The sequence below is a fragment of the Phaethon lepturus genome, unplaced genomic scaffold (genome assembly GCF_000687285.1).
Source record: "Phaethon lepturus isolate BGI_N335 unplaced genomic scaffold, ASM68728v1 scaffold49685, whole genome shotgun sequence".
NCBI classification, from domain to species: Eukaryota; Metazoa; Chordata; class Aves; order Phaethontiformes; family Phaethontidae; genus Phaethon; species Phaethon lepturus.
Window position 1 is genome coordinate 1 of NW_010543609.1, and position 11,983 is coordinate 11,983.

The window sequence follows — 11,983 nt, forward strand, 5'->3', positions numbered from 1 at the left end:
TCTCCCCTCGCAGGCGGGTGACTGCAGCTCCAGAGAAGAGCGCCCAAGCGACAGCTGCCTGCTCCGAGTGACATGCGCAGAGCACACACATAGTAGGCACGGGAGGGTCGGTGTCACACGCCTGGGTTGGACATGAGCCTTTTCTGGAAATCAGTTACACATCTATTTATTGATGTACTTATTTATTTATTTTCTGCCGTGAGGAGTAACTCGGTCTTGCAGTAACACACAGGCTGGCCTTGGGCTGTGAGGTGCAGACTGGCAGCAGTGCTGAAATCAAGCGCAGGAATAAAAAGTAGCACATACCTGCCTGCAAAATGCAGCAGGATCAAGTTACAGGCATTGGCAGTTATCCAAAGAATGCTGTTACAGAAGTGCTGCGGCGCAGCTGGGATGATAATGAAAAATAGCAATCCAGAATAATGAAGTGAGTTTAAAAAAAAAAATTGACCTTGTTTCTGTGAAAGGAGAATAGAAGTGAGAAACCAGAGCTACTGCAAAATGCTGAGTAGGGAAAAAACGTCAAAACATACCAGTACTGAATCAAAACCTTTGCTCTCTGTGATGGAAGCAAGGGGAATACTCTAGGGAATCCTTTTGTCACCTCAGCAGATTTTGGCATCAGGCCCATAGCAGTGCAGGACTGGAATTCAGCTAGATGTTTGAATAGGCTTCACATTTCTAAAGGCATATCGTACCTTCTTATCATGCTTTTACTGCCTAATCCTGTAACTTTGAGTTATAATTACTTGTTTCTATCCTTCCTTACTACGCAAAAGTAAGAAAACAAAGACTTCTCTTGCTGTATGGTTGGTTTCAGCTCCCTCCAGATGTATAGCAACAGTAAACATTGATTTCCTGTAAACTGCCAACTGCATTCTTCTGAAGTTCAGGAGAAAGTGCTGACAGCCTGCTTTTCCCCAGAAATAGCCAGTGACTGTAGCATAACCTCTTCCTTCTAACTAGAGGTTCTCAAAAAATTGCAAAACTGATCAGAAATCTATTTGTCAGAACTTTTTTTCTCCTCTCTTTTCCACAGTTACTAAAGGCATACTTTTTTTTTTTAGGCTTAAATACAAAATAAGAATGTCGATAGTCACAGTCCAGCTTGGTCAGTGTGGTAATCAAATTGGTCATGAGGTGTTTAATGCTATCTGCAGTGACGTCTATGGCACACATGGGTTATGTTCCAAGAAGGAGAACGAATCCTACCATGATGCTTGCAAAGAACGTTTTTTCTGCGAGGAGGAAGCTGAAGGTACAGCATTTAAGCGTTTGTTTCCCACAGAGGGTCTGGTTTCCAGCCTAACAGAGATAAGTGTACAAAGTAAAAGTCTTCTACCTTCATTCTTGAAGAATTGTCACAACCCTCTGCCTTCACGACATTGCTAACAACCGTGGAAGCAGAATCAGTGCAGTAAAGTGTCTGAGACCGCAGAGCAAGTCTGCCAATAACACAGCTGGAAACTAAGCATATGTGCATAATCTTTTCTACCAAACATCTCTGTTTTCTACTGTAGATAGATCATTCCATGGAGTAGGACCCAGAGTATCTGAATTGGGTGTTATCAAATGCATTAAGTATCTTCTTTCCAGAAAGATCTATGGTCTCTAGAGTTCAGATTTCTCTTTGGAAAAATAGATGGTTCACCAGAAATCCAGGGCATTGCCAAGTCCTCCTTTCTGTACTTGCCTGTACTGTCCCATCTATAGTTTGGCTTAAGTAGGTGGGAGGAGTACTATTTGGGCCGTGGTGCGAGTCCATCCATCTTATGTAAACAAGTTCCAACACTGGCACATTATTCTTAGTTTTGTTTTTCTTCCTATCCAGTACCTGTTGCCCGAGCTGTACTTGTTGACATGGAACCTAAAGTAATCAGCCAGACCTTATCAGTGGCGGCTGGGTCTGGCTACTGGAAATACAATGATCGGTCACACTTCTGTCAGAAGCAAGGGTCTGGGAACAACTGGGCAAATGGGTATGAACAATTGTTCCAAGCTTCACTAAGGGAACTGTAGAGACTAATGAGCTGCCTAGACTCTCTAGGTGTGGTACTATTGCAGCTGTGTGATGTACGGAGCATGTAACATTAACTTGGTTTATTTTTAAGTTAAAGTAGCAATATATGTAGGAGTGAAATTTCTAAACTGCTTTTTGCAAAGTGAAATTGGTATTTACAGTGAAAATGTAACATTTTAGAATCAAGTGAATATATTTGATTTAAGAATAGGAAACAATAAGGATAGTTTATAAACAGCTGTTTTGCAAAATAAATGTCACAGCTGAGGATTGTTTACTGCAGATAGAATGGATGACATAATGTGAGGTTATATAAATAATAATAAGAAAAGTATGGTTTACGAATAGCTTCAGGTTACTGCTTTTATTTTGATAGAACCTGCCACGTCTCACTGTTTTGTCTGTTATTCAACAGTTACTCTGTTCACGGCCCTAGACACAAAGAAGTAATAATGAATCTGGTACAAAAAGAAGCAGAGAAATGCGATCGTCTCAGTGGATTTTTCACAATAATGAGCATGGCTGGTGGTACAGGATCCGGCTTGGGAGCATTTGTGACCCAGTGTTTAAGAGATGCTTTTCCAACCTCATTTGTACTCAACCATGTTATCTGGCCCTACGGCACTGGGGAGGTGAATGTTGTATTTCCCAGAGATACTCTACAAGTTTATAATCACTATTTACTTTTAAACATAAAATATCTACAACTGAAATAAACTAGAAAAGAGGTACATTTTACTTTTTAAATGTCCAACATGACAGAAAGTAATGCAGCTAATGAATTGTTTGCCTAATGTTTGGTACATGTCATTTCACAAAAAAAAAATCTTGATAATATAAGTGCTAAAGTATAATGCAGTTTCATGAGAAGCTCTGTTAGCTAACTAGAAATCTCGTGTTACGATAGTATCTCAGCATTATAATCACTTCCCAGACAGATTTTATTCCAGCATGTTTGTATGAAGTGAGATGGATAACATGATTTTCACACGTCTTGCTCTCTTTCCATGAAAAAGCTTTGCTAGCTCCTTACCTCATTCTGCACTTTGACAAGGAAAATTAATCACTTCCTAAGTCATAACTGAGGAAATTACAGTAGCCAGAGGATTATAAACTAGACAGAGATTGTTTGACTCATTTGTGTGTGTTTTTTTTCCAGGTCATTGTTCAAAACTACAACTCTGTTTTAACTCTGTCACATCTGTACCAGTCATCAGATGCCCTTCTTGTGCATGAAAATGATGTCATCCACAAGATCTGTGCTCAGCTGATGAATATTAAACAGATCTCCTTCAGGGATGTAAATCAAGTTATTGCACATCAACTGGGGAGTGTTTTCCAGCCCACTTACACAGCGGAAAGTGGCTTACACTACAGCAGAAACCCGTTAGGTATCTAACTATAATATAGCTGCCTAATGCATTCTCACACATCTTTCTGTAATAATTTCATGTTGTGAATTTAACTTCTTCAGTCTCCTTACTCAAGTATTCGGATTCATCCCAAGTTTTAAGATAGGAAAAGTGAACCCAAAGACTAAATTAGAAGTTCAATCCCAATTTTATACCGGAGTCAAAAATAGATCCCCTAGCTTCTGGTTTCATTCTCTGCCAAAAGAACTCCTTTTTCAGTGATTACAGACACCCTTGTACCTATTTACATTTCAGAGGAAATTTGTGCAGGACAGTTAATTTTGGACTGAGCTCTACATTTCACGTTAGGTTAGAAGTTTATACAAACTGAAATAAAATGGAAGTTTTGTGTTTTGCTCAGGCAGAAGACAGGCTAGCATGCAATTTGGTAGCAACAGGCTGACTTCTGTATTTTTAAGGAATTAGAGAAAGTTACCCATATTGCCAAGAGTTTTGCTTGTAAAATTAAACTTTCACATCTGTCTGTCAATCTCTTTCACTGTGCTTAGGGTTTTTGAGATTTTGAGCCAGACTATAGAGCGAGACAAGTCTGAATTGTAAAAGAAAAGCTACTAACAAGCATGTTAGTAGTACGTAGCAAATTTGCACTACTTTGTCTGATGTGAGTCCATATATTTGTCAAATTAATCTTTGTATATCCTGCTTTGTTTCTTACCTTAAATTGCTAGATGTTTGTACAATTCCTCACTCTCTTCTCCTATTTTAGCTAGCCTATGCAATATTTTTGTCAAACATGAGCAGCTGTTAACTTCTTCTTTCAGGAGCCTTAATGGAGACGTTAGTTCCACACCCCGAATTCAAGATGTTGGGTCTTCGTAACATACCTCAGATGCCTGAAAACTCCCTTGCTTATAGCACATTCAGTTGGCCTGGACTCATCAAACATTTAAGACAGATGCTCATTGCTAATGCTAAAATGGAGGAAGGTAAAAAGCATTCTCTCATCTTCAGTATCTATCACTCTTTAAGGATTTATTTTTGCAGCTGAAATAAAGCTCGTTTTTTTTGTGGAGCTCACTGACTAGCTTTAGTCAGTTCAGAAACGAGTTGCTTCCCTCAGACAGCAAAAAAAACTATTCACTCAGCTGCCACAGTAGCTCCCAGCTTGCTCCTGTTTTTGTGCCCAGACATCTCAGTTAATTATAGCTATTGAAAATACACAAAACAAACCAACAGTTTTTGGCCATGCACTTAATTTACATGATTCATTTCGAACATTCCTTGGATACTTGGTTCTGCTATGCTTTTTCTTTTTACACCTTCTACTAATAAAAATAATGCTTAGCTCTCCCATATCATTTACATGGGGAATTCAGTATAGCTTCCCGTTATGTAAAGAATGGGCTGGCAGATTGCTAAGTATAGAAACAAGTATATTGTCTCTGGTAAGACTAGTAACTACCAGGCAAATACTACTGGATTAGCACTGGTTTTCTCTGAGAATTGTGTAATCGCTGCTTATGATCTCAGCTTGCAGCACAGTGATAGTTACAATCTGACTGTTCAGCTAGTCCGAATCCGTATTTCATGAAACATTAACTTTCTTTTATATATCTCTTTTGCCAAAATCTTGTAGGTATTGATTGGCAAGTACGACCACCACGTCTAGGCTCCTCCATCCTTTCCAGTCATTCCACAAAGAAGCCGCTGCATTTCAATACTTCCATTGCCAACCTGGTTATCCTGCGAGGAAAAGATATGCACAGCGTTGACTTAGGTAAGAAGGAAAAACACAATACCTCAGTGATTCTTGTTTCACATCTCACTGTTTTCTTTGCAACCATACCTGATGAAAGTGAAGAAAACCCAAGGCCACATATCTGACTACTAAGGTCAATATTCCCTCTAGAAACATTTTAATGTCCAAGACCATGTTGTCTAATTGTTTAAGGCTGTTGTATTTACAACAGAATTCTGTGTTTCCTGAAGCACTTCAGGGAAGGAGGAGGAGGCTGAAGTCCGTATATATGATAGGATTCTTGGCTATATTGTCAGAATACATATTTGCCTGCTTCTGCAGTGATGAGCATAGCTTGCAGATGAAGTACGGATACAAGAGTATGCTTCTAGATAATCTAATGAATATGTTTGAAAAAGCTGTATTTTCAACAGACTGACCACTCTGCAGATTTTTTTCAAGGCCTGAACTGATCTGCTGAGCATTGATTAGGTCACACAGGACTACTGAAATCAAGATGTAGGAGCTTGTAACTCTATGTTTGTCAAAAGGGCTGTCTCATTTCTGCTACAGGAAGTTTCCGAGATCCCTCGTTATATACATCCTGGCTAAACCCTCGGGACGCTTTTAATGCATGGAAAACACCAAGAGCGTTTAACAAGTATGAAAAGTCTGCTTCTTTGGTCAGCAATAAAAAAAATTGACAATGTTGTAGGAAAAGCTTGGAATATGTTTGCTTCCAAGTAAGTGAAAATAATTATGCTGATACTTCATTTATAACTCCCAATATCTTCAGTGGCAGCAAAATCATTGTAAATAAAGCTCCCTCTTTCAGCAAAGTAATGGTGAATCAGCATGAAGACTATTTCCACACTTTAGTGTAGACATTTTTATGCTTAAGATGGCAGGGTGAGGAACAGAGAGGAAGACAGAACAGTGTTTATGTTCTGTGGATAAGTGAGACCACATATTCTACTGCTGTCAATTTGACTATTTTCTCAGTACTAAAACTCCCCAAATTTAGTGCATTCCAGTGTGACCATTCTAAAAAATAACACATAAAAACTCTTTTACTGTTCATATACTTTCTAAATTGTGTGCAGACATGCTGTACAGTCCAGGAAAAAAGTTCTTGGCTCAGTTCAAAAGCATTTATGGGATTTGTGTGTTTACTAAGGCTCCCGTGCTATTAGTTTTATTTTTCATTAGAACCAAGAAGTCTAGAAAAAAATGCCTTTTCACTGTGATCGTCATGAAGCCAAGGTTACTGCATGTCACAGCAGGTATCTGCTAAATATGAGTTTCTAGCACAGGAATTCCACAATTAAAAGGTACAGGAGGAAAACTGCTGCAATTTTGTTTCCTTAGCAATACACAAAGTTACAAAGCTATTAGAAACAAGTCATGACTTACCAATAAGCATGAATTACAAAATGAGTTCGAGAGCACAGTAGGAACTAACCAGCATGGTTACTGGGTGGAAACCAATCTTCTTTTGACATTGTTACAATAATATACAATCTGATTTCATGTGTCAGATTCTTCACTGATTTCTAATATCTTACCCATTTTCCTACTGTGGCTTCAACACACAGAGCCTATATTCACCAGTACACAAAATTCGGAATTGAAGAGGAAGATTTCCTGGACAGCTTCACAGCTCTGGAACAAGTTATCTCCAGTTACACCAGCCTTTGATTTTTTTGAAATGGTCTGAAGTAGAGCTTTCCTGAAAGAATCCAGCACTTGAAAACCTTCCATCAACTTCCTGAAGTATATAAATTACTGGACCGTAATTATTTTTCAGTCTTGTAAGCAGTGTGTGCATGTGTTAGAATAGTAAGAACTGAATCAGAACTGAATACATTCTTATATGGGCTGGTATTATTAATATTTAATATCTCTAATAAACAGCTACTTTTCAATACATTTGCTATGTACTGTAGTTAACTCTTTGAACATCATTTTTGGCATGTGCATATTTTACATACAGAAGGATTTTTCTCCAGGCTAAACTCTCAGCAGCTAAACTATCATGAACTAATGTGTGATAAAAATTAAATGTGTGCTTGACTACAGCAGGAAGGCATTCCTCATGCTCCAATTTAAATTTTTCATGATAACACTTCGCCCTAGAATGCTTCAATATTGATAAAAATGCACAGCATTAGAATTATTAATCCAAGCTCCATTTGGGAATCATTCAAGAGACAACAGGCTGCCAAGTATTCCTTTAAGGCAAAGGATGACCTAAATTCTACTTTAAGGACCTTAACTGTGACAAAATAGTGGAAGTTTTGAACCATCTTGTAAAAAAAGTAGGAAGGGTTCTTCATTTTCCTGTCATCCTCTTGTTATACTAGAGATTATAATGAATTATATGCTTTTCTGGCCATTTCACTGTGCCATGTTTTTAAGCGGTGCTAAACTTGGAAAAAAAAAAAAATCCCTATAGTACATCAGAGGTCTCAGCTATTTGTTATAGGCGAACGCTAGGTTTAAGCAAAACTTGAACTTCTGCTTTTCTTCTTACAAGTTAGAAACAGATAGCTTTTAATTAATTAATTAAACAGATTTGGGAGGATGATTGCCAGTAGATTTCAGATGTAAGAGCCTGTCATATAACACAATAAATACAATTGCGTAATTTCAAAGGTCAAATTAAGAAACAGGCTCTTTTTTTGCACAAATTTTACCACGACCACAAGGTGGTGCCACTGCGAAGCTGCAGCATGCAAACAGCTGCACCGGCCTTAGAGGAGGAGGAGATTGCAATAGCTTGTGGGGGCACAGACTGGATGCTTAAAAAAAATAGAAGAGTACAGCAGAATTAAGTATTATGCTATAACACCGAGCTTCCTTCTGCCTCTGTTAGCTTTTCACTTAATGATAGGGGGAGCTTTTGGAATTTTTGCCATTCCTCTCCCCACATCATGCTTCTCCCATGGAAATAATCCCGCTCAGTATTACATAGGCATGCCAAAAATAAAAGTTACAAAAATTGGTCTCAAGGACTTTTCCCTTGACAAGTGAACAAAGCTTATAGTTTCCCTTTAGGTTTTAGTGCTGTTTCATGCCAGGCTTCTGAGCTTTTATCTAAAAGATGAGCACACACATAGTATGACGATAAGTATGTTAAAGATGTTTGCAATATGGCTAATGATGCCCCCATAGAAATCTTGCCCTGTTAGAAATTCTGATTGAGATTTTAAGTCTTTAATGAATCAACACAGTGGTAGATGCAGAAGTGACCTTGTAATTCTGCTAGGCTTCAGTTAGAGCGCAGCAGTCACTCAATTACTTTTATCTTTGTTTTCTTTACTGGTTTCATTTACCTCTTCACTTTTGTTCAGGCCAGGTACAGAAGCAGAAAATCCCCCGCCCGGGGCACCTGTTCTCAACGCAGCTCTGGCACACGACACCTGGAATGGCAGACAGACTTCTTGACAAGGGTCAAGTTACTGTACGATTCAATCTGAAGAAAAGAAGTAAGTACTGGAGCCGAGTTCACCATTGCTCAGATAGATACACTCAGAGTAATAGCTGGGCACCGGCATGGTTGTGTCCATGCAAGCCCCAGTGGATTCTGATAAATTTCACAGTAGCTTATAGACAAGCAATGTTAATCTCTCATGCCTTCAAAAAAAAAAAGTTTCAACTGCCTATTAGTAGTAGGGCAACCATCAGTACACATTAGAGTTGCGTCTAGCCCTAGTTCATGCAGAAAAATTACTTGTGTAAGTGAAGAGCTATACTGGTGCTTCAATTCAATAGCTAAATCATTACATTTAGAGGGGAATGAGAATCATTTGTGGGATGGGTGGGGAGAACTCAAGAGGGAAGGCAAAGAGGAGAAAGCAGATAAATATACCCAATACATTTTCATATAAAAAACCACTTGATATTTATGACAAAACATTTTGACAATATTCTTCTTGCAGACTACAGTACATAATCCAACAACTTAGCCTGGTTTGCTTTCTGTTTTCACTCAGTTGCTCTAATTCCTGTTTTAGGAACTTGCTCTCAAAAGGAGAAAACACAATTATCATAGTTCAGCTATCCAGCCATACTTCAAGTCCTATACCACTCAGTAAAATTTTAGTTGTTTGGAAGTTCAAAACTACATATAACTTTTGTTATAGAATATTATTTGTGATATTTAATATTTTTTCACTAAATCACTTCCTGGCAGCTCAGGGCTGGGGGACTGTTCTGATCAAAAGGGCTTTTCTAGTCTTGTGTTTTTGTCAGCTTCAACCATTGCCTTTAACTTGGGTATTTTCACAGAAGAGACTGGAGGAAAGATTGCACAAGAAGTTAAGATAAACAGCACAAGCAATTCAAGTTTGCAAGGAACAAAGGGTCAGGAAAGGAGACAGTATGGTGAGGTTCTCCCTCCTCCCTCCTTCGAAAGGCACAGGATGTTTAGCAACATAGAAATATTTTTCCCTAGTGTTTTCAAAGCTATCAGACTGAGAACTTCTTCCAGTATCAGAAATGAGACTAGGTAACTCCGTGTCTGAAAAAATGACCAGGTCCCAGAAATGCATACTCTTCCTCACTGTTGCACAGGACAGGTAAAAGATTTTTAAAAAGCTAAGTGAAAACATGGGAGAGAGCAATGGGTTATTGTACTGCTACATCAATAAGTAACTTCATTGCAGAAATAACCTCACATTATCTCTATGTATTTATAATTCGAAGCATGAAGCAAATACAGCAGGTGCTTATTGCACCTATGAATGACATGGACCCATTTATCTATTCTTTATAAGTACATTTATTATTTATGGCTTATGTCACTTTTAGTTAATGGAGCAGGATATTTGGGTTTCTTTGTTTGTTTAGGTTTGATGGCAGAATTTGGGCCATGTCAGGAAACACAGCATACAGCTAAGATCTATAATCCCCAAAGCAAAAATAAAAATTTCCTTATTTAACCTGTAGTTATAACATATGAAAACATAGAGTAAAGATTCGGCAGCTCAAAGACAGAGCTAGGCCAACAGGTTCATTATCCTTATCAAAGGAATTCCTTCCTCTGTAGGAACTTGTTCACAGTTAGGATTCAGGGAAAATAATCCTACTTCCATGGGACAACAACGTTTTTCAAAGCAGCAATACAGCATCACACCCATCAGCCAGATTTTGACAACACAGATTCCTCAAAATTATGAAAAAAAAAATGGAGGTGGAAACAAAAGTAACTGTTGTCTTAGCTGTTATAACCCCTCTGGAGAAGAGATCAACAGGAATTGTTTTAGGCACCTGTAGGCTTCTTCCTGTTAGTGTTTTTCACAGCTGACCTCAGTTCTGAAATTCTCACACCCTTCCCAAACTAAGCCTTCATTTTTTGATCTATGGCTGGATTCCTCTATTATTTTTCCCCAGGATGTGGAGAGGAGAGGGTCAAAGTGACAGGAAGTGAATATCTATTACCAAATTTTCGTCATCTACAATTACATTAGAAGGTGGAGTAGTCATTTGCTATTTTATTGAGTAAATTATTTATGTAAATAGTATGAGCCTGGCAGAGGGCCTTTATTTCATTAGAAATTAAAATTAATGAGGTAGATCAAAGGTCAGCACAAGCTAATGGCTCACTGAGGCAGGGACAACAGAATCAGTGGCCTTGACCTAGCTACTTTTAGGCAAACTACCCACAGGATGTCCATAAACCAAGGAACAATGCATCAAACCTCACTATTGTTTTTTGTAATGGACAGGTGCAGCTCTCTTGGAAGTCAATTCAAGGACTCTAACTAGAGCAGATATATTTAATGAATAGGATGACTTTTATTTGGCCACAAAAAAAAAAAAAACAAAACCAAACAACAAGAACAAAAATTAACTGTTACAAATACTTCAAACACAGTAACTGTTTGGCAAGTGACAGGGCACTAATATAGTTACAGATACAATTTATTTGGACTTAAATATATATTGGTGCTTATAAGGTTAGACTGACTACCATTACAGAAAGGATAGAATAGTTGTGTAAATATATAAGAGGTTTTCAAGAGGATAACCTGCACAGATTTACCAAACAGAGGCAGCTCAAGATTAAGGGCAAAAATCTGTGGTTTCCACAACAACCAGGATTTTATCAGGAAGAAAGGAAGTTATATTCAAACTACCAACTGATACACTACTGGGAAACATTAAGGTAGAAAAGAATATTGAATGAATAATTAATTTCCTTCTGCATTTGTTTATTAACAAATTTACTATAGATAAATAGTATGAAATGAGGGACCAAACACCTAAAAGGAAATACTCTCAGATGTCAAAGTGTACTTTAAGGAAGTCTGTGTGTTGCTGGACACCACTGTAAAAACTGCACAAGAGCCATCAGGAATGTGATTCATGGATCTGATATGGTACAAAAAACTTCCAGAAGGAACTGAGCGGCTGCCTTTCCTCCACTGCTTTCAAGGGCAGCCCAGACACAGCTTTACCAAGGCGGCCAATTCCAGTGTAGGCTTTTTCCTCAAGCCTTCTGCCTCTGGCTTCCTACCCCACCTCTGCCCACACTCCAGAAGGACAGCCTGGACACTCAGACAGCTTTTAACTTACCCGGCTGTAGAGCTGATAATCCTGAATTTTAACTATACAGCCTTTCCGGCTCTTTCAGTCAAACTCGAAGTTCACAATGGTCCCTTCTGATTTCACATTGTATGAATCCTCTCCCTCTAGACAGCCACTTCCCCTCTATCCGGGTGGGGTAGTGAGTCACCTACCTCAGTGAATCAGCAGAACCTGCTTAACCCTTTCCGGAGGCGCAAAGAGCTGCAAATGGGGTGGTGTTTCAAACGACTGTTACTGCCAGCCATAAGGAGCTCACTGGGA

At 38.6% G+C, this 11,983-nt stretch overlaps 1 protein-coding gene across 1 annotated transcript; it reads left to right on the forward strand.

Moving 5' to 3' along the window:
* The first annotated feature begins 1,023 nt into the window (after window positions 1-1,023).
* Window positions 1,024-7,132, forward strand: TUBD1 (tubulin, delta 1). The gene is given in 9 exon segments (XM_010288384.1): window positions 1,024-1,258; window positions 1,832-1,979; window positions 2,436-2,652; window positions 3,180-3,411; window positions 4,215-4,379; window positions 5,030-5,170; window positions 5,705-5,822; window positions 5,824-5,874; window positions 6,727-7,132. Coding segments are annotated over 9 exon segments (1,347 nt in total). The 5' UTR covers window positions 1,024-1,086; the 3' UTR covers window positions 6,830-7,132.
* The last annotated feature ends 4,851 nt before the right edge of the window (window positions 7,133-11,983 follow it).